At 51.6% G+C, this 22,440-nt stretch overlaps 1 protein-coding gene across 1 annotated transcript in view; it reads left to right on the top strand.

Moving 5' to 3' along the window:
- The window catches only part of TAF4 (TATA-box binding protein associated factor 4), an 82,940-nt gene that overhangs the window by 24,755 nt on the left and 35,745 nt on the right, over nt 1-22,440 (top strand). The window contains exons 2-3 of the mRNA XM_008064958.2: nt 18,589-18,749; nt 20,882-21,001. Coding sequence (XP_008063149.2) covers nt 18,591-18,749; nt 20,882-21,001 — 279 coding nt within the window. The 5' untranslated portion in view covers nt 18,589-18,590. The remainder of the gene's footprint in view (nt 1-18,588; nt 18,750-20,881; nt 21,002-22,440) is intronic.

Genomic DNA, 22,440 nt, shown 5'->3' with positions numbered 1-22,440 from the left:
GAACCCGCGGGCTTAGGCAATCCACTCACCTCAGCCTCCCAAAGGTGCGGGATTATAGGCTGAGCCACGAAGCCCGGCTATTCCAGCACTCTTAATCAGACTGTTTAGTTAAACGTGTGTGCAAGTTCTTGAGCATTATACATAGAGAATCCTGTTGTGTGCAATAAATGACAGTGTCATTTCATCCACATCTTGCTCCTCACTCCCCACCCAGCCTCTGGCTTATTGGGCTCTCTGGGGTCTCTGGTGCAGTGTTGAATAGATTAGGTGATGACTGGCAGCTTTGAATTGTTTCTGATTGTAAAGAAAATGCTTCTAGGATTTGCCATTGAAGTGATAGTTGCAACAGATGTCTTCATAGATTTCTTTCATCAAGCTAAGAGAGTTCCTAATTTTCTCAAGTTATTTTTTGTTTGCTTTTTTGGGGGCAGGGGTATTTGCTTGTCACAAGTGGATGCTGGATTTGACCAAATGCCTTCCCATTGTTTAAAATCCAGCAGTTTCCTTGCTAGCTTCTTTGTTCTTCTACCTCCCTGGCTTCCTTGTCCTCTGGTTCCTGCTGTACCCCCTCCTGGCCGCAGCTCCCCTTTGCCTCATGGAGAGCACCGGAGCTGTCTGCTGGGAGCTGAGGCCATGTTGCAGTGCTCCACCCTGCTGGGTGGCTGCGTGACTGCCCTCCACTGCCTCAGGCTCTTCTGAAGATGAACCTCAGCTCTCTGGCCCCCCCGCCCTATCCAGATTACCCCCTCAGTGTGCGCTTGCAGCTGTCTTTGCCTGCCTATTCTCACCCCCTCTGGACAGCCTCCTCCCATTCTCCTTTCCTGTCGTTTCCAAGTTGCTTCCTTAGGAAAACCAGTCTGGGCCCCAGATGAGGTCAAGAAGGTTCACTCTCAGAGGGCTGATCTCTCCTACCTAGCACTGATCAAGGCTATGCGATTCATCGTGAGGTCTAAGCAGTAGCATTGATTGGAAGCTCCAGGAGGGTGTGTGGGGTCTGTGATCTGGCTTCTGGTGTGGTGCTGGCACTCAGCGGGGGCTTTGTGAGTGCGGGCGGCGGCAGAGCCCTCTTTGTTTCTTCCTCCAGCTGTTCTAATGAGTGAGGCCACCTGCAGCTGAGTTCTAGAGACTGAAGTTTTGCTGGAAGTCATTTCAGGTGCATGTTATCTGCCAGCTGACCTCAGTTTCCTTGACATTGTGCAAAGGGTTAGCTTTGCTTAGAACCATTTGAGACATGCAGAACCCTTGGCATTCAGTGTTAGAGATGTGTGTTCACGCTGAGAGCCGAGGCCCTGGTGGGCACCCCCCGCAGGCATTCTCTGCTGCCAGACAGGCACTGTCTATGGCACCTTGAGCTATTCTTGCCTTGGACACTTGGATTGGTCCCCCTTGTTCAGTCTCTTTGATGGAGCCACCTTAAAAAACAGTTAATTGTTGGAAGGGGAGAGATGTTTGTGGCCATCTAGATAAGCCTGTAGATTTTAGATGAGAAAAGTCCTGTGTCCTGGCCCATCAGGGGATGCAGGAGTTGCCGAGTGGGAGTAGCTCAGGGACCAGGTGTAGTGTGGAGGTGGTTGGCGTCTGAGCCAGGGTCCGTGTCCCTGCAGAGAATCAGAGCCAGTGGGCTGCAGATGACCAGACCAGCGACTGGCTTGGAAGCAACATCCAAACGGTGACATAATCAGCCTTCTTTCTTTGTTGAAGTTGGCAGATAAAACATATCCAGATATGTTGTCTTAAATAACAGAAGACCATTTCAGGATGAACTGAGACATGACTAGCTTTAGAAGGAGGAATAGAAAGCGGGAGCTTGGAGAACAGTGTTGTGTGGGTAACCAGTAAAGGAGAGGTCTTCTCTCTTTGCTTATTGGTTGTGAAAAAAGTTCGGAACTTTTGTACAGGGGCATCCTGTGCATTCTGTGTCTAGATTGTCTTTTCTCTTTTTTTCTGAGACAGGGTCTTTGTCACTCACGCTGGAGTGCAGTGGCATGATCATAGTTTACTGCAGGTGTGAACTCCTGGGCTCAAGTAATCCTCCCATCTCAGCCTCCTGAGTAGCCGATACTACAGATGGCTAATTTAAAAACATTTTTTGTAGTGATGAGGTCTCACTATGTTCCCTAAGCTGGTCTCTGACTTCTGGGCTCAAGCAATCCTCCTACCTTGGCCTCTCAAAGTGCTTGGATTACAGGTATGAGCCACTGTGCCTAGCCTTGGATCTTGGCATTTGCTGAGTCACCTGCCCTGTTCCAGAGCGATTCAGTGGGACCCTTCCTGCGAATCCCGCGCAGAGGCTGCTGTCAGCACTTGCTTCCCCGGTAACAGTGCATCCTGCGCCTAGCTGCCTTCCTGAGGTTTTGGTGGGAGCATTTGCTTGCAGATTTTGTTATACGTGTGCCTACTGGAGTAGGAACTTAAGATGAATAAGAAAAACATTCATAGTCCAAGAAGATACAGTTAATGAGAAAGTCAGGGGAAAAGGAGAGTGAAGGAGTAAGACATACTTACCCGGGGCTCTGTTCCATTGCTTGGGGGTGCCGCTGCACTCTGGTGAGCTTCCGGCAGTCAGGGTGAAGGGAATGCCCAAAGTGTCATTGCATGAGATTCAAAACCTGCAAATGAAAGAGTGCATGTTAACATTGTGCAAACTAAAGGTCTCTTAGTGCAGAGTTTTTAGACTCTTGGAGGTAGAATTGAGACTACTGTATCCTGATGAGCCCTTACCAGGCATTCATCACTGTCAGTGGAACTGCCCAAGCGCAGACTGATCTGTGCACTCTGGGCCCGAGATATGTGGTACTGGGGAGGGAGAGGGCTGTGGGACCCAGCCTGAAGCAGCTCCGCTGCCTTGGCTTTGGATCCCCCTCGGATCCGGGATCCTGGAATGAGGGACCAGAGATGTTGGAGATGTGAGAAAATGAGAAACCAGGATTTGCTGAGGACGCATGGGAAGGTTTCATGCAGGCAGATGCTTGCATCAGAAGTGGTCCGCTAAGACTGGAGAAAAACCTGCCTGAGGCTGACTGCGAATCACTTCCTGTTTGTTGTACATTGTGCATAGACATTTCAGGAAGCGCAGGTGAAATTGGCAAATGAATATTGAGACGGTATAGGGACCAGAGAGCTGGAGCACTGAGCACTGAATAAGTGTCGGCGGTGAGGTTGCCTGTCCAGGCTGTGTGACCCTTGGTGTTGCTTTTGTGAATCACATGACACTTGTTTTGGCTAATTTTAAAAGTAAATAAGACAATATGGTAACTGTCAACTTAGTAAAGTTTTTGGGCAAAATTTTGTTTTCAAAAATTACTACCTTAAACATGTTTTTTGGAAGATTTCAGCCTGTATTGAAGCAAATAAAGTAAGGAAAGACCACTCTCCAATTCTCTAGCCTATACCCACACACACTCGAGTTGGTCTAAAATGTGCACCAATGCCCTACAGGCTGTAGAAGGGGTGAGTGGCAAAGTCTGCAGGTATAAGAAAAAGCCAAGACAGACATTGCTGGGCAAGGGGAGACTTACTACCTACTGTTATCAACTGACTGGAAAGTCATCTTAGGGCTGTTGTTTGTTTGTTTTTTTTTTTTAGTTGGAGTCTCACTCTGTCGCCCAGACTGGAGTGCAGTGGCCGCTCCTGGCCACCGCAGCCTTGACGTGCTGGGTTCCGGTGATCCTTCCGCCTCAGCCTTCCAAGTAGCCGGAACTACAGGCGCATGCTACCACGCCCGGCTAATTTTTTATTTCTTGTAGAGATGAGTTCTCACCAAGTTGCCCAGGCGGGTTGTGAACCCACGGGCTCAGGCAATCTACCCACCTCAGCCTCCCAAGGTGCGGGATTACAGGGAGGGCTGTTTTAAACTGTGTGCCTGCTTACACACGAAAGCAAGCCTGAGGTGGTGTTATACTTTTACATGGACAGTTGTGGGCTCTAGTTTTGGGGACACGGAGTCTGATGTTAATGATGCTCACTGCATCTGCCCCATCCAGGAGGCCGGAAGCTTTGAGAGAGGCCTGCCCTGATCTGGGCCCAGCTTCCTGGCGGGCTCCTTGTGTTCCCACCTGGTACTCCACTCCCTGGTGTGGTCCAGTGCCTCTGCTGGCCCCCGTACCCTCTCCTTGCTCATGTGGCACCATGCTTCTCTCGAGGCTCTGGCCTATCACGCGACTCACCTGCCACCCAGCACCGGAGTGTGTGCCTGTCCTTCACAGCCATGCCTGTGCCTCTTCCCTGTTGTCCAGCTCCAAGGCTGGCCTTGGCCCCTGCAGTTCATCTGTTCACACATATGTTCTTTGCTAGACTCTCAGTTCCTGGAGGCCAGGAGCCATGTCTTACACATCTCCCTGTCCAGTGGTGGCCCTGGGTGGAGGGAGTGGATGGCTGGGAATGTGCTGGTCCCTGGGGCCACAAAGGCAGCAGAGGCCCCTAGCAGGACTTATGTGTCACAGTTTTCTGGAAGTGCACCTGTTACCTTGTTGCCCCTCATGCTGATATCCCTTCACCCAAATTTGCATTTTCAGATGGCAAGGTAGTCCCTGCCTCTGAGTTTTATTTTGCAGAGTCTCAGACTTAAAGAAAAGATGTGTCCAGTGGGCACCTATGTTCTCCTTCCCTAGAGTTGCAGGCGCCTCAGTTCTAAGCATTGCGATTTTAACCTGAAACTGACACGGGTGGTATTTGCAGGTGGCGAGCCTGTGTCTGTTCACTCTGTGGGATCTTTAGGCAGTGTGCTATACAGCCTCAGGTTCTGGAATACGTAGCTCACTGTGGGGAAGGAGATCAGGTGGGGCACAGTCGAAACCACGTCTCAAAGCCGATCCCTTAGCTTCCAAGGAGCAGCTGCAGGCTGCAGTTTGCATCAGGGCTCTGCTCCCTGCATGAGCTGGCTTAAGGAAGCACTACGCACACACATCCCATATCTGTTCATGTGCACAGATGCATTAGTCCCTTTTAAAATTTTTTTTGGAGTTGAGTCTCACTCTGTCACCCAGTCTGGTGTACATTGGCACACTAAAGGCCGCCCCAGCGTCGACCTCGTGGGCTCTGGTGATCCTTCCGCCTCAGTCTTCCAAGTAGCTGGAACTACAGGCGCATGCCACAATGCCTGGATAATTTTTTATTTATTGTAGAAACAAGGTCTCACCAAGTTGTTCGGGCTGGTTCCAAACCCATGGGATCAGGCAATCCACTTGCCTGGGCCTCCCAAAGTGCTGGGATTACAGGCTGAGCCACTGAGTCCCGCCTGTTAGTCATTTCTTAAAGGGATTATACCACGCTGGTCGTCCCTCGTTCTTGGGTCCCAGGACCACTGGCGCATGTGTAAGTTCCCTATGGCTCCCAAGCCTGTGCACAGCCAGCCCTCGTGTACACAGGTTTGCATCCTGTGAATACTGTCTTTGTGATCCTTGCCTGGAGGACCCTGGAAGTTGAACGCCATGTTGTTCAAGGATCAGCTGTAACTTTCTAAAGTAATCTTCCCAAAGTGTTTTACCCATTTAAAGTTAATGTATACATAAAGAGAACTTAAGGAGCTAACATTTGGGGGAATACATTTGGGCCCACAGAAGCCCTGGCAGGAAGGAATGCCAGAACTTCTGTGTGGGGTGGCTCTGGCCTTGACAATTCCTCCCACTTAGCAGCTCTGGCAGCTCTGTCAGCCCAGAGCAGTTGCTGGTCCAGGGTGTCCAGGACCTGGTGGTGGCTCAGGGATCCCCAGCTGCAGAGCCGAAGGAAGTTCTGTACCTTGGAGAGGTGGCTTTGAGCAGACAGATGGCTCAGAACTCTGCCGGCTGGTTTACAACCAGGAAGGTGCCATGCAGAGTGACCGGTTCTTGCCCAGCAGACCGGTTGCACACGCAAGCAGGGACTGCTAACATCACAGCCTCAGCCGCCTCTTCATACAGGGGGAAACCCACCCAGCCAGGAATGGAGAGGGAGTGAGGGGCTGGCGGGGGTGGGGGGGTTATTTCTTGATCACTGTTTCTTTCCTTCTCGCTGACCAGGTAATACAGGTCATACCTTTTGCACCCACATCATGAGCCCAGCGCTGGGCAGTCGTCAGCGTTTGATAAACGTTGGTGAATGAATACATGATTAGATGTTTATAAAGGTGAAGTGAATATTTTTTTACTAAACCAGTGTAGAAAATTAATTATTTGCCAAGCTCATGGTGTCCTACTCTGAAGATACAGAGAGATAAGCCACAGCCCAGCAATGAGAGTTATGGCCGAAAGGAGGCTTGCAGACTTGAGGACTTGGAGTACGGGTAGGAAAGGGACAGGCCTAGGTAGCATGGGGCACATGTGCATCTGTGGAGTTCTTTATGTACACTTAGAGTTTCAGTCCCTGTACCCAGGGGCTTATACTGAGAGGGGAAGTGATAACATGGTTATAGAGCTGCCGCTTTGGGCATGTGGGGGAGGTCTCGAAGGTGTGCTGACTGGGTGTCCTGGAAGGGGCCCTGAGCCACGTGGGTTTGCGCCAGGCAAGTTCCAGGCCTTGTGGTGGGTTGAGGAATCTGGCTGTGTCCTGGGACACTGTGGCTGCAGAGACAGTGGGACTTCCCTAGGGGCTTGGGTAGGGAGGATGGCCCTCTCCTAGTCTGTGGTACGCTACCCACAGATCTTTAGTAGGAGGTTTGGAAATATCTGAGCTCCTTGTCTTAGCTCAGGCTAAGAGATGATGGTTTAGGCTAGGGTGGTCGTGTTGAAGTTGGAGCTGAGGTTGTAAGGCTGTTAGCAGGAATGGTCATGATGACAGTGGGGTGTGGAGAGTGAGGGTCTGAGGGGATTGAGGATGTCCCTGGACCTTGGCACATGCGGCTCAGGGGCTGGTGGGTGTTTGTGAGACAGGAGGCCAAAACTTAGTCCTCCCACTGGCTGGGAGGAGGCAGGTTGGTGATGGAGGTCTTGCATTTAGATAGGAGTTGAGGACTGCAGAGGAGTCCCTGGGTAGAACAGAGAGGGAGACGCAGCCAGGGTAGAGGATGGTTATCAGGACTGAGTGGTGCCTACTGAGGGACCAGGCAGGCGTCAGCGTCTGGGAACAGCTGTCAAGTCTGGGGATGTATCAAGGTGGGGTGTGAGGGGGAAGGATGTGGAGGCCGGTTCTGAGGACAGTGGAGGTTGTCCAGGGTGGGTCTTCAGCCTCAGCATCTTCCTTGGATTTTCCTTTGTGCTCTTGGTCAATGCTGCTGGCTCTTGAGAGTGCACGTGGCTGGTTCTTCTGGAACTTTGCTCCAAGTTGGGCTTGTGTGTGGCCCGAAGTCCACATGGGGAAAGCAGACTCTGCACTTCACAGTGCATTTGTAGATTCAGGTTTTCAAGTGTTGCTGCTGTTTCCTGCTGTGTTGATTTGTATGTGCCTCTTTTGTACACAAACGCCAAGGGTCAGTGTTCCTGTTGAGTCACAGGGAAATTAAGGAGCAAAAAGACTCATTAGTCAAGTTCTCCAGGAGTTGGCATTTCACTTTGCTCTTTGGTCAGCCACCACATGGTTGTGAAATTGTGCCAAGTGGTGTGGGGACAGTGTTGGGCTACCTGTTGTGTAGACCACCTGAGGGCCAAAGGGTGAGCCCCAGAGTCAAAGCCCAGGGAAGACTGTGGGAATGGGAAGATGGGGGTAGGGAGCGTGGGGCCCAGCAGCCCACCCACGTGCAGCCAAGACCTGTGTGGGTCAGTAACCGGGGTCACGGAGGCCCGCTATTTCCTCTGAGAGCATGGGAAGCCACTCAGCCTTAGCTGCCTGCCTGTGGCGGTCATGGGTGCTGGGGCCTTCCTGGTTGGTGCTGCGTGACTGCTGTGCAGACTGTGCCTACTTCTTCTGGGTATTTCAGGGATCCCTCTAGCTAGATCCTCTAGCTAGTTTTGTGTTAGTCTTTGGAGACTTAGACATACAGTTTCGTTCTGATGTTGGGAGCTCTGAGGACCTACCTGCAGCTGTTTTATCAAGGTCAGAGCAACGAATAAGATACTCTGTTCAAAAGGCTGCTTGGCCGAGCGCAGTGGCTCACGCCTATAATCTGGCACTTTGGGAGGTAGAGGCGAGAGGATTGCCTGAGCTCAGGGGTTCGAGACCAGCATGAGCCATATAGCAAGATCTCGTCTCTATAATAAATAAAAAAAGCCCTGCGAGGTGACTCATGACTGTAGTTCTAGCTACTTGGAAGGCAGAGGCAGAGGGATCACCTGAGTTCAGTAAGTTGAGGCTGCTGTTGCATTGATTATGTCATTGCACTCCAGCCTGGGCGACAGAGTGGGACTCCATCTCAAAAGACGAACAAACATAACCCCAAACAAACTGCATGGATGGTGTGATTGCTGGATGTGGCCATTGGCAGCGCACTGTCCCTGTGTCACACATGAGGTCAGCCTGGAGTAGAGCTCTCTGGACGTGGCCCGTTTTTTGCACATTGTGGTGAATGGAGTGTGAGTGCAACTCTTGGGTGACTCCTAGTGTTCCTGTGGTGCTGGGCTGTCCAGGAGCAGGCCATGCCTTGGTGGGAACCGGGTGGCTATTTTCACTCAGAGAGGATGGTGGGAAGATGTTAATTAAAACGGTGCTTTCTGTTATTTTTAGAGTTGAGGTACCCTTTTCTTGCATTCTAAGAGTTCTGTGCGTGTGCTTAAAGAGTTTTATTGAGGTGTAATTTACATGCAGTAAACTGAGCATGTTTAAAGCGACAGGTTGGTAAATTTTGACATGTGTACACCCTGAAACAGCACCACGATCCGGACAGTGAGCACTGCCATCCAGGCAAGTCCTGCTGTCTTCTTTAGCCCTTCTTCCCTTCCCTTCCACACCACTTGTCTGGCCTGCTTTCTGGCAGGAAGGGTGAGTTTGTATGTCCTAGAATTGTATGTAAATGCAGTGGTATAGCATGTGCTCTCTGCCTGGTTTCTTGTACTTGGCATAGTATTTGAGATCCGTCCATGGTGTGCGCGGTCAGTGGTTCATCCTGTCCCCCTGAACTCTTCCCTTGGCACGGGGATGGTCATTATTCTTCATCTGTTGGCCTACCTGGGGCTGTTTCTAGTTTTTGGCTGTCACAGATAAAACTGCTTTGATAACTTGTGTTCAGGTCTTTGTATGCTATGTACTTTCTTTTTGGCCTGGAGAGGAGTGGCAGGTTCCTCTGCTAGGAGTGTGTTAGACTTCTTAAGAACCTGCAGACCTGTTTGCAAAGAAGTTTTCTCCAGCAGCACGAGCGCCGCGGCCCTCCACAGCCTGGCTAGCACTTGTCCTTTTCACTTATAGCCATTTTAGTGTGTGTGTGGTAGTGTAGCGCTAGGACTTCATTTGCGTTTCCCTCATGACTGATGGCGTTGAGCATCTTTTCATGTCCTTTTTTTGTCTGTATCTTCTTTGGTGAAGTAGCTGTTCAAATCTCTTGCCCACTTCTTGGGTTGGATGTTTATTTCCTTCTTGAGTTTTGGAATTCTGAATACAAGTCCCTTCCCAGATATCTACCTTCCCCAGCATTTTTCTACTTGTGACTTGTCTTCTTGTTCCTGTAGCAGTCTTTTGAAAAGCAGAAGTTAGCCGGGCTCGGAGGCTCAGCCTGTAATCTCACGCCTTTGGGAGGCTGAGGTGAGTGGATTGCCTGAGCCCGCAGGTTCAAGACCCGCCTGGGCAGCGAGACCTCATCTGTACAATAAATCAAAAAATCAGCCGGGCGTGGTAGCGCATGCCTGTAATTCCAACTACTCGGAAGACTGAGGCGGAAGGATCGCCGGAGCCCAGCAGGTCAAGGCTGCGGTGTCCGGGAGTGGCCACTGCACTCCAATCTGGGCGACAGAGTGAGACTCCAACTCAAAAAAAAAAGAAAGGCAGAAGTTTTAAATGTGGATGAAGTCCCATATATCCATTTTTTCTTTTGTGGATTGTGCTTCTTGTGTTGTATCTAGAATTTGTCTAACCTGAGGCCACAGAGATGTTCTCTTATGTTTTCTTCTGGAAGTTTTAGAGTTTTAGGTTTTGCAGTTGGGTCTGGACCCGTTTTGAGATGATGCTGATAAATTGTGCAAGGGACTGTCCTGAGTTTTTGTCCGCATTTGTTGGGAAGACAGTCCCTTCCCCACGGACGCCTTTGCCTATAGGGGTGGACTGTCTCTCGACTCTGCACTGCTGCCTCAATGTGTTGAACTTTGTGTCAGCACTGTGCCTGTCTGCATGCCGCTGCTTTCTAATGCATCTTGAAATCAGCACGTGTCAACTCTACCTGTTCTCCTAGTGTGTTGGTTACGCTAGAATCTATGTGTTTCTGTGTGAAGTTTAGAATCAGCTCATTGATTTCTGTACAGAAATTGCTAGGACTTTGGGATTACACTGTTTGGGAAGAGCTGATGTCTTACCTGTGTTGGGTGACCTGACTGTGATCACAGTATGTCCCTTCCTTGGTTCAGGTTGTCTGTTTTCTTCAGTGTCTTGGAGTTCTCAGTGTATGTTGGGTGAATCTAGGTTCATGATTTCACCATCCTATTTGAGATGTGTTGGGCCATGAGTTGCGTCAGAACCTTTGTCTTCAGCTGAATGTGCAGCGTGCAGTGGCATTGGCGCCCCCAGCACTTGGGCAGTGCACTTTCTGGCATGTCCTTGCTTTGAGTTTGGTGTTGCCACCCCCTCTGATGATGGAAGAGCCACTTGACTTAGTGGTAAATTGGCTTTGAAAGAAAGGTGCCCTGTGTGTACCATTAAACACAGGTGCCCACTTCAGGAGAGAAATAGCATCTTTAGGAGATAAGAGTGCGAGGCTCTGGAGAGACTTTCTCGCACCTGGGGCCATCACCACATGTACCCATCATCCTGTGTGCTCTGCTTGCTGGCTGTCCCAGCTCGCAGTGCAGGAGTGTTTCAAGTGTTTGGTTGCAGAGGGGAATCAGACTTTGGCAGACTCCTGTCTGCCCCTTCCACCCGAGGAGTTGCTATTTCTTTGGCCCTTTTGGCAACTTCTTCACAGAGGACCACGTTCCTACTTGCTGGGGACATTACTACCTGCTGGTGTCTCAGCTTGTGTCTTCTGGGCATCTCAGTGGGGCTGCTGAGCTGTGTCAGCTCCTGACCCTTCCCTCCCCTCCATGTACCTGACTCTGGTGAGGGGTGGGGAAGGTGAGGGGGCGGGGTGCCAACTGTGTCCCCTTCCTCCCAGGTTCTCCTGGTCAGAGGCCATTTTGGTCCTACCTCTTAAACTGCACAGGTCTCCACACTGTGGATGCTTTTGTGAAATCTTTAGAAATACAACTGGGAAGAGAAGAGGCAGATTCTCTTACATGTGTATTCTCAGGACATGGAGGGACTGTCCTGGAGTGTCCCTGTTTGTGTGTTGACAGCTGTGTGGACTGCCCCTCCAAGACCTTCAGAGGCCAGCAGGGCCCACTGTGCCTGGGCAGCCCTCCTGTGTCCATAGCAGTCTCACCCCCCGAAGGGCACGTTAGTAGAGCATACATGGCACAGCCATGCCTCTTGGTTGCCTTCTGGGGGTGCGGGCTTTCTTTTTTCAACATTCAAAGTTTTCAAAAGTTTTAAACTTCAGCCATATACCTAATTTAAAGGGCAGAGGTTTTAATGAGAAACAAACTCTGCTGGCCCACCTCCACTTACTGCTTATCAGAGGTGACCCCTGGAAATATGCATTCACATGGCTGTTCCTGCAGGGCCGCTTCCTGAGGTCTCTGGCAAGGCTGCCCCAGTGATCCCACCACTCCACAGACTGCGGCCCAGCCCCTGGCTACACTCATGTGCATGGTCCTTGGCTGCAACACCTGGCTGAGCTGAGACCCATGGTGTGCTGACTCTCCTGCCTCCCAGTCCAGGCAGCGGGGTCTGCCCACTGAGCACTCTGCAGCGAGCCTTGGAACCCTGCAGGTGGGGGCTGACCCCTGGGCCCCCATGGGCCTCGTGTGCCACCTTGCCCATCCTCCTGCCTGTGTTGAGGGGGGCTGCCTCACCCTGGAGCTGCCCTTATTCCCTTGACTCCATTCTGTGTCTCCTGTCTGACTTTGTTTTCTTTACTTGTCCCTTGTCTTGGTGGATTTTCCCTACCTGCCGAAGGGACCTTCCTGAGACCTGTGTGTGTGAAACACCTGGTTGACCCTGGTTGATGGTTGGGCTGGTGCTAAGCTCCAGGTAGGAGGTGTTTCTCGCAGGACTCGGAAGGCCCTGCCCACTGTCTCCCCGTTTCTAACCCGCCGTCTCCCTGTTTTCACGGGGCTCCGGAGGGCTGCTGAGTGGGCCCCTCCTTGCTTGGAATGATCTATTTTTCTTCCCAGAAGTGACTATAGTTTCTTCTTCTCTCCAGAAGTTTAACTTCTGATCACTCTGTTGGATGCTGGTCCGAGCCCTCATCGGGGAACCAGTCCTTCATCTGCGACGCGGCAGGAGGAATGTGTTCTCCTCCTGAGTTTTCTTTCCTTTCCTTTCATCTTTCCTGGATGTTTTCTGGGAGAAGGCCTCAGCTCTGTCATCTGCTGTTCTGTGCCTTTTCATTTTGGCTGTCACAGTGGATATTCTTTGCAACTTAGAAGAGGGTTCTTACTTATTGGTTTCAGCTCATTGGTTGGTTTCTGCGTTGGTGTTGGGACCTTCTTCAGGTGGCTTATGAGTGCTGGCAGTCTGCCTGTGTTGAGTGGGGCCATTCTCAAATCGTGACTCTGACATGAGTTGGGACCAGATATCCTGAAAACTTTCCTGGGACCAGACATCCTTAAAACTTTCCTGCTACCAAACACCCTGAGAGGCTGGGAAATGGCATGATTGTTCTTTTAAATGATGAATTGAGCTTCCCAGCGTCCTTGCTTGTACGCTGGCAGCTGTGGGGAACCTGCAGGGCTCAGAAATGGAGCTGGACAGTAGCTAAGGCAGGACCTTGAGCCTTTGGGAATTGAGGGAGCTGAGTGTGGTGGCAGTGCCAGGTGGTAGCGCCAGGTGCCCATCTCCATGTCCTTGATACTTGTGGTCTCACACCAGGTGGGCCAGAGAGCTGGTGCTGAGGGACCCTCAGGATCACACAGCCCACCACTGGCACGGGGAGAAGAGAGGGTCCTCCCAGCCTGTCCTGCATGTCGAGAGGGGAGAAATGCCCCCTTGAGAATCCACAAGGGGCCTGTCCTCCATGGGCTGGGTTTTGCAGAGGTGAATATGACTCTTCTGGCCATATGGAGAAACAGCTACCCTTCACACGAGTGCTGTAGTACGGGAACTCTGGAACCGAGAAGAATGACGTGTGAGCCTTCAGAGCAGGCAGACTGAAAATGAAGCAAAGAAGGTTCTAAAATGTGGTTGACAAAATCAAAACTCAGTGGACAGAGGACAGAGCCGTGGAGATGTGGACTGGGGAGCTGGAGGTGGCGCTGAGTGAGTATCCCACAGATGGTGCAGGGCGTGCAGGCTGGAGGGCTACGGGAGGTGCTGGTCACATCTGCCCAGTGTCGCAGAGGAGAGGGTTTGGCACATGTCCAGAGTGCGTGAAAGTTGACTTGGATTCCCTGCCCTTGAAGTGGTAAGACCTGGGGCTGGACCTGGATTTGGGGCTGCCTGTTGCCACCCTCATGGAAGAGGCAGGCTTTGCTTCCCAAGGTAGCACTGGTGGCGGGTAGTGCAGCTGTGTGTCTGTTCTCCGCACAGTGTGGAGGGTCAAGGGTGGAGAGCTCCACACGTCCTCACCCCTCCAGCATCTCTGCATATACAGCGCTTCAGGCTGAAGTGTATATTTTTCATAATTTACAAGGCAGAAAGGTAGGTCATAGAGTCAGTCATGAGAGTCAATGCTTAGGCTGTAATTTAAATCAGCTCCTGTGTGTCCTGTGTTAGCGTCACCCTGACTCTGTTGTGGGTCTGCTGCCCCTGGACCTGGGTGGGGATTGAGGTGGGGTGGGCGGAGAAGGACTGCTGAGCCAGCCCTGGCCAGTGGCTGCTTCCACAGGCTCTTGTACTTCCGGTGAGGCTGCTGCCTGGGCCAACAGGTGTGTCTGGGTTCTTGGAGGGGAAACTCTCCTGCTGCTATGTGGCTGGCTTGGCCCCCTCCTGCCACATTCTGGCTGCATTAATATCACATGTAGTGCTTTGAGGATAGGTACAGTCTGCACAGATTGCATTGTGAAGAGTTTTGCTCTTGTCCTCCTGTCCTCACGGGCTCCCAGTGTAGTCCAAGTGGCACTTGTTGACAGGCACACACTTAGGCAGCCTTGTGGAGGCTGCTGTTCTGGTCACTGTCATCGCAGCCCAGACCTTACTCCTCTGGGTGGGCTGTGTTCCTAGTCTTGGGAGCCTTAGCATTTGAAGGACTGTCCACAGGCCAGGGAACCAGGGCTGGGCATCAGAAGGTCAGGGAGGAGCCGCCAAGGGCTGTGCCTGAGAGCACGAGAGTACCATGTGGATGCCGCATGAAATGTTTTCTTACATGTGGAGGTTCCTGGATGGAAATACCTGTTTGGTCTGTAGTGCAGCTTTGGTGCTCTATGTTTTGGTTTAAAATACAGTGAAGAGTGTCAGTGATGAGAGGAATCATAAAGACTGTAATGTTGTTGAGAACATGAGTTTCCCCTGTGCTCCAAGCTGTAGGGAGGGCAAGATGCATTCACGCGTGAGAATGGTGGTTGCACTCTGAGCTCAGCAGGTGGGGCTTGGAAGGCTCCTGGGGGAGACCCTGGCCTCCCTCCCTTGGGGAGGCTTCTGCCCACCTGCTGCTTGTGCCCTGTTCCTGGCTCCAAACTGTGGCTATGACTACTGGGAGAGTGTTTTACACTGTTTACTTAAATTAAAAAACTTATGTTTTCACAATAGTGAAGCATAGAAAATAGCCAAAATCATCACTAGAGGAGATTATGAACACATTTTGGATGAACTTGGATGTAGCCTCTGAAACATGTGTTTCTGAAGAGCATGTGATGCTGTGAACATGGGTGTGGGAAGGGGGGGACGCAGGCAGGAGGGCGGCAGTGATCTGATTTGCCTGTCATCCCTCGTCAGACCTACCACTCACATGTGCCTGTGAGAGAGAGGTCTGAGGGACATGCTGGCCATGCTCACCTGAGAAGGGAGCTGGCGGAGGGTCTCTGCTGTCTTTGTCCTTTTCTGTGTTTGCCACATTTTCTGTAAAGAACACCTGTTTCTATACTGAGAAGACATCCAGGTTATGAGGAAGGAGGCTCTGGAGTTTTCTGTCTGCTGGCTCTCAATGTGTTGTGGTCATCTCTTGTATGCATGACTAGCTGTGGTTTTCCACTGGTCTGGTCGTGGAGCAGGGCTCCAGGAGGGTGGAAGGTAGGATAGAGGGCAGTAGGCAGGGCTGTGGGACCTGGGGACAGGGAGGATGTGGGTGGGAGGTGGCCAGGCCATGGTGCTGTCAGGAGGCAGGGTCCTGGGTCCTGATCTTCACTACTAGTTGCCTTTGGGGCCTATGCCCCACCTGCGCTGTATTACTTGGAATGGGCTACCTGGGGTGGATGAGGAATCAGAAGGGTCTTGGGAAGGGAAGTTGTGTTTATTGCTTTCTGTGTGACCTTTTTCTCCCTGACAATGAGAGCTGGGTGAGCAGAGTCATCGCACCTGTGTCTCGTGGAACCCCGTCTCCATCTCCATCATCGTTGGCCCCCATGCACTTGAAGGGACACGCCCAGGGTAGTAGGTGGGTCTCTTGGGGGAATCTCCGACAGATCCCCCCCTCAGTGGCCCTGCCCCTACGTGGATCCTGGTGTCCAGGTTGTGAGGCAGGGCGGGGACCACATGGCTGAACCTGCACCTGCTGAATGTACTGTGATGAGGGCCGATGCATATGTAGGCCTTTAATTACTTTTAATGACCTTTTATCTTAAATTAGTGCCCTTCACAGTCACACTTTGAGACAGAGTTGTGTTGTTTTGCATGGATGGTTGCTGCATGGTTATTTGTGTGCTTGGAGGAGTGACTGTAACCAGAATTCACGAGACCCAGTATTGTTTTTGTTATCTCTGAAATGTGGTGTTGGACGCAGCTGTGGCATTTTGAGTGTCCTCAGCCTGTCGCAGGGTGTCTGCCTTGGCCTTTTTTCAGAAACAGTGGTTGTGATACATTGCGTGGGGGGAGGGAGGGCAGGAGGAATCCTGGGGCGGGCCCAATTGTACCTCTTGATGGAAATGGGCTTGGGCTGGGCTGAGGCAGCCATGCGTTTGCACATTGGGTAGGGGATGTAGGTGATGGCTGCTTGGTGACCATGTGCTTTCATTTCAGGGCCACCTGTCATGTCCTCACTTTTCCATTTATATGCCCAGTTGGAGATATTTTTAATGCCTGGAGAGGTTAAGTTACCTGCTTATGTCACATAGTCACTTCTTGGCAGGACTTTTGATGCTTCCCTAACTTTTGCCCTAAACCTAGGCACAGTGCTCCTCCCCAACAGGGACATTGCCCCCCCCAGGAACACTTGCCACTCCCCACCCCGCAGGGACAATGGTCACCCCCCACAAGGACACTGGCCACCGCCCTCCGGTACGCTGTCCCCCCCAGGGATACTGCCTCCCCCACAGGGACACTGCCCCCTTACAGGGACACTATCCACCCCTCTCATAGGGACACTGGTCCCCCCTACAGGGACACTTCCATATTTCATACAGCCACATTTCATAGTGATTTCTGTTTCCTTATGCTTTTGTGATGTCCAAAGTACCATTTTTACTTTGTTAGAATTTTAGCCTTATGTAATTAAAAAAATTTTTTTTAATTCTAGGAATATGGGATATAAGTGAGGATTAACTACATGAGTAGGCTACATGCAGGTGAGGTTTGGGCATCTTACTGGTCCTCACTCCCCCAGTAGTGGATCAGGTACCTTGGTGTTGTCCCATGTCCCCTTCCTTCTCCCTCCTTCCCCTAGTAGTGCCCAGCGACTGCTGCTGTAGATGTAATTTTTAAAGCAAAAATGCTTCTGATAATTAAAGTCTGGTGATGAATTGCCAGATGAGCAGACTTGGCATTGGTGCCCTAAGCCATAGGCACCATGTCTGTTGGGTCCTGCCTTTCCACGCTGTCTGCCTGGAGCCTGCTTAATGGCTTCTCAGACTCTAAGGAGGTGTGAGTGTCCTGGGCAGGTGAGCCAGTGGCCAGGCAGGTTTGAGAACATGATCTCAAGAGGTGTTCACTGAGTATCCTGTTCTGGGACCTCAGTGCGTCCTTGGGGGGACAGTCACACCCTCTCTCAGGACTCACACTGGCTCTGGCCATGTGGCTTTCACATTGTCCAAACCTTGCCCGAGCCAGGGGCATCAATTGGTGACTGAGCCCTAGGGGCCTTTTTTAATCACCTCACTCACAGGCTGCTGGGCTTGGGGGATTTCAGCAGAGTGAGTTATTTGCCGCAGCTGGGTTTTGGCTTTTGTTTGATTTCAGTATGGTTTATTTTTAAGGGAATGTTTTGGAGAGAAGCTTTCTTAATGGGCATCGGTGTGGCTTTTTTTGATCAAGAATTTTAGACTTGAGCCCGGAGAAAGGCGTCGCCGTCATTCCTGGTAACATGATGGGTTTTGAAAGGGCCAGAGCTGGCAGCTTCAAAGACTCTCCTGGAATTTCTGAGGGTGCTCTGGCTTTCTCTAGCCGAGGAGGAAAGCCCAGTGTTCACGTCATGATGACTCATGGGCGTCAGTGGCCCTACTTTTTCCTTCTGAGAGCATTGTTTGCAGTTCACCCTGGAAGGGGGAGGAAGGAGAGGCTGCAGAAGGCGGTGGGTATCCCCACACATACGTGGGCGGCCACACGAGTCTCGCTCTCAAGGTGGGCTGTGTCAGGCTGGGTCACCTGCTGGGCTTCATGCAGAGAGAGAGTGGTGTTCACGGTCCCGCAGTTCCATCCCTACCCATGTTGTGGGATGTTAAATGTAAAAGTTAGACACTTGTGCTACTGTTCTATTGGAATTTATGATCTAACTGGTTGCTGTTTTTTGAAGCTGAAGTTAATGCCAGACCTAGCTGGTAGGATTGCTCTCCCATGATGTTGCTCAAGAACCACGAAGGGCCTGTGGCGGCTTCCTGTCTCTATGCCTGTGTTTTGTGGATGTCCCAGGTCAGCACAGGGACCACCCTTCCCATGCCTCCAAAGAAACGAATCCCCACCAGGAATATGATAGTCTACACTCTCCCCTGGTGGGTTTGGGCATCCCAAGACACCAGGCTGGGGAGACTCTGGGTGTGCTGGCTGTGGAGGGGATTGTGCCCTCTAGGCAGCAACCCAGCACGGCTGTGTGGCCGTGAGAGGAGGCAAGGCCCTGACACAAGCGGGAAGTGGAGGTAGGGAGGCTTCTCTCTCTGTGAAGTGTGGGATGCCTGGGCTGGTGTGAGGTGGTGCGTGGGACAGCTAGTGTGGTGGATGGCTGTGGCCGTTCCGTGGCCTTCCTGCTTGATTTGTTTGTAAAAGGAGGCCTCAGGCACTATTGATTCCATAACCTTTTAAAACAGCCTTCACAGCTTTCCACCTGGACCCATCTTTATGGCAAGTGTGTTTCGAGTTCAAGATTTGGGTATTGACGGTGTCCATGTTTCTTCTTCAGCCATCAGCGTCTCTGGGCAGAACCAGGGCCTTGGCACTCTGGGCGGGTGCATTCCCTCACTCTAGGTCTCCTTTGTCCCCCAGGAATGGTCCTCGTGCGGAGCGAGAACGGGCAGTTGCTAATGATCCCGCAGCAGGCCCTCGCACAGATGCAGGCACAGGCCCACGCTCAGCCGCAGACCACCATGGCGCCACGCCCTGCCACCCCCACAAGTGCCCCTCCTGTCCAGATCTCCACCGTGCAGGTGAGTGCACGCAGCCCAACCTGTGGCACTTTGACACTCGAATATCTTCCTCTGCTGCTTCCCCACACTAGCTAGGGACATTTGCAAGGGCTGGGCTGTCTGCAAGGGCTGGGGCGTGGGAGCGAGGACCGGGAAGCGTGGGCTCTTCTGTCACTCACCCAGATGGGCCTGGGAATGGAGTGGGTGACCTGTCCTCTTGGTGACTGGGCCATGCTGAGGGGGAAAGAGGGAGCACTCCAGGGTTGGTCCCTGGTCCCTCGTCCCTCCCCCCCCTTCCCTTTCTTCTCTGTGACTTCATCTTCCCATGCCTCAGTTTCCTCATCTGCAAAGTGCAGATCTTACTGGTACTTAGCTTGTGGGACTGTCATGAGGACTGAGCCAGGAATGTAAGATGCTGAGAGCTGGGAGTGTGTGGATGCTGTGAGTGTGTCACAGCTGTTGTCAGGGAGGCACTTGAGAGCCACACAAGTGACATGGCACCCACCCTCATGGAAGCCCCCAAGCTGGTGAGGTCTCAGAACCTGACTCCTAGTTGTACGGGGAAGGTGGATTCTGATGCTTGTGGTGCCCATGTCCAGCACCGTGGTTTCCCCTGGTGCCTGTCCCACTCTGTGTCCTTGTGTGCTTGTCTGGTGCTGTTACCCTGCTGTCCTGAGCGGGTGGGCAGGTTAGAACTGAAGTCAGACTGGAACCATCTTGACATTGCTCTCCTGTGCCTTGAGCCATGCTTCCTCTGGAATCTACTCTGTCCCAGAGATGGGTGGAAACATGCTGGAGGCTGACAAAGATTCCGCCCCCCATATCTGAAGAAGCAGAATGGTGTCCTTAAGTCTGCAGTGTCTGTCTGCTGAGTGGGATGCCATGAGAGACCCTCGTGGCTTTTTGAGTGGGAGTGTTGCAGTGCCATGGACTTGCGTGCTTTTACATCCTTGTCTCTCATAACACCTTCTCTTCAGCAGGCTCAATACGTGGTGCCCTGCCAGCCTGGGTGCCTCCCTCCTTCCTCTTCTGCAGCCCTGTGACTGCTTTCCAGCCCAGGCCAGGGACTTCCTGGTGCCTTTGACCCTTTTTAGATTCTTGTTAACAAGACAGCAGGACAGCAGCACAAGGACTGATTTCCAGATACCTGTGTTCTTTTTTTTTTTCTTTTACACAACTAAGATATGACTTCATATCTGGCCCTGCCCCTTGCCATTTCACTCTTTGTAATACCTCAGACATCTTGCCCAATAAATGCCACATCCTCCCCCAACCTTTTTATTTATTTATTTTTATTTTTTGAATTGGAGTCTCACTCTGTTGCCCAGGCTGGAGTGCAGTGGCATGATCATTGCCACCACAGTCTTGACCTGCTGGGCTTAGGTGACCTCAGCCTTCCAAGTAACTGGAACTACAGGCGTGTGTCACCATGCCCAGCTAATTTTTTTATTTATTGTCGATGTGAGGGCTCGCCAAGTTGCCCTGGCTGGTCTCGAACCCATGGGCTCAGGCAGTCTTCGCACCTTGGCCTCCCAAAATTGCTGGGATTATAGGCGTGAGCCACTGCGCCCGGCCACCTGTGTTCTTTAAAAATCATCTGTTGCCAGCTGAGCATGGTGGCTCATGCCTGTAATCCAAGCACTTTGGGAGGCTGAGACCAGAGGATTGCTTGAGACTAGGAGTTCGAGACCAGCCTGGGCAACAAAGTGAGACCTTGCTGCTACAAAAAATAAAAAAATTGACCAGGGTTGGTGTTGCGTACCTGCAGTACCAGCTAATCAGGAGGCCAAGGCAGGAGAATTGCCTGAGTCCAGGAGGTTGAGGCTTCATTGAACTGTCATTGTACCACTGCACTCCAGCCTGGGTGACAAGAGTGAGACCTCGACTCAAAAAAAAAAAAAAAATCTGTTGTAGACTTGGTGAAGTCTAATGATGTTTTTATTATGGTATATGGAAAAATTTCGATCTTACAAATTATCCTGAGGAAGAAAACTTTAGAATTACGGTGGCTTCATTGAACATGGTGAACGATTGTGCAGGCCTGCCTGTGTCCACTATATGTTTAAGGATTGATATTTGTGTTCAGTGGGTGGGTGGATGGGGCTTCCTTTTACCTGTGGCTCATTTCAGATGACTTTCTACTTATTTTTCAGGCACCTGGGACGCCTATTATTGCACGGCAGGTGACCCCAACTACCATAATTAAGCAAGTGTCTCAGGCCCAGACGACGGTACAGCCCACCACAACACTACAGCGGTCTCCCGGCGTCCAGGTGAGAGAGCCAGTGCCGGGCACCCACTGAGGCTATAGGAGCCGCAGGGCATGGCTTTCTTTGATGCAGAGGTCAGACCTTAGGAGTTTGTATTGGATACTAAGCTGAGTTGTGTGAGGAAGACTATGAAGAAAGTACTTTTACTCTGACCCAACACAGGACAGATCAGGGTTCCCTTTGCCTTAAAGCTGCACAGCATTTAATATCAGCAGTACTTCTGGAGGCTTCCCACCATACCAGAAGTATAATTTAGAAGACTACCTTGTCAGTATTCAATTGTATGGCATCCCTGAAACAGTAAAGGCCCATTGGAAGAGTAACTTGTGTCTGTGCATATGCGGCGCTGTGTGTGAACAGGACTCTGGTACTGCCGTGTGTGCCATGTGCTCATGATGCTGGCACTTCCATGTGTGTCATGTGCTCATGACGCCAGCTCTGTTGTGTGTGCCGTGTGCTCACGACACCATTGCTTCCATGTGTGCCGTGTGCTCACGATGCTGGTGCTTCCTTGTGTGCCGTGTGTGTCACGTTCTCCTGATATCAGCACTGTTGTGTCATGTGCTGATGATGTCAGCACTGTTGTATGATCGGGGTACGTCTAAGACATCATGCTTGCTGCTCTCTGCACTGACTTGTCTAGTTCCCATGATGCCCTCGTGAAGCAGGTACCATTGCTCAACTCATCTCACTGAGGAGGCACTTACTGAGAAGGCACTTAAAGATGAGGTGTGGGGAGTTCTGGAACTTGCTCCTGGTCTTGTTATCTGCACAGTGACCACCATGCTGCCTCTTGCAGCTGTGTCTCTTACCTGTAGCTAAAGGGTAGTTTTAGCAATGTTCTGCATCTGCTCTGGTGCATTGTTTTTTTTTTTTGAGTTGGACTCTCACTCTGTCGCCTGGACTGGAGTGCAGTAGCTATTTCCGGCCACCGCAGCCTCGCCTGCTGGGCTCTGGCAATCCTTCCGCCTCAGCCTTCCAAGTAGCTAAAACTACAAGCGCGTGCTACCACACCCGGCTCATTTTTATTTATTGTAGAGATGAGGTTTTGCCAAGTTGCCCAGGTGGGTCTCGAACCTGCGAGCTCAGGCATTCCACTCACCTCAGCCTCCCAAAGGCGCGGGATTACAGGCTGAGCCATCGAGCCCAGCTTGCATTGTTTTTAAAATCATGTTTTAAGCTGCAGGAGGGGAGAGTGTTCTGGAGCAGTTCTTGGCTTCTTTCCTGGTGTGTGCTACTGTTCGTGGCAGCTCAGCCTCTGGCTGACAAGGCCAGGGAGGAGAGCTTGTGCACTGGTGAAGTTGGCTCCACTGTTACAGAGAAGGCAATGGAGGTGCATGGAGGGAAAGGGGCTGTCTGGGGAAGGGAGACTGGCCAGGGAAAGGACAGTTGGCTAGGGGAGGGAGACCTGGCTAGGGGAAGGATACCTGGCCAGGGAAGAA

The sequence above is a fragment of the Carlito syrichta genome, unplaced genomic scaffold (genome assembly GCF_000164805.1).
Source record: "Carlito syrichta isolate Samal-C Ts95f unplaced genomic scaffold, Tarsius_syrichta-2.0.1 Scaffold102037, whole genome shotgun sequence".
NCBI lineage: Eukaryota > Metazoa > Chordata > Mammalia > Primates > Tarsiidae > Carlito > Carlito syrichta.
Note: the sequence above shows the minus strand (reverse complement) of the source record. Positions and strands in the feature narration are given on the sequence as shown.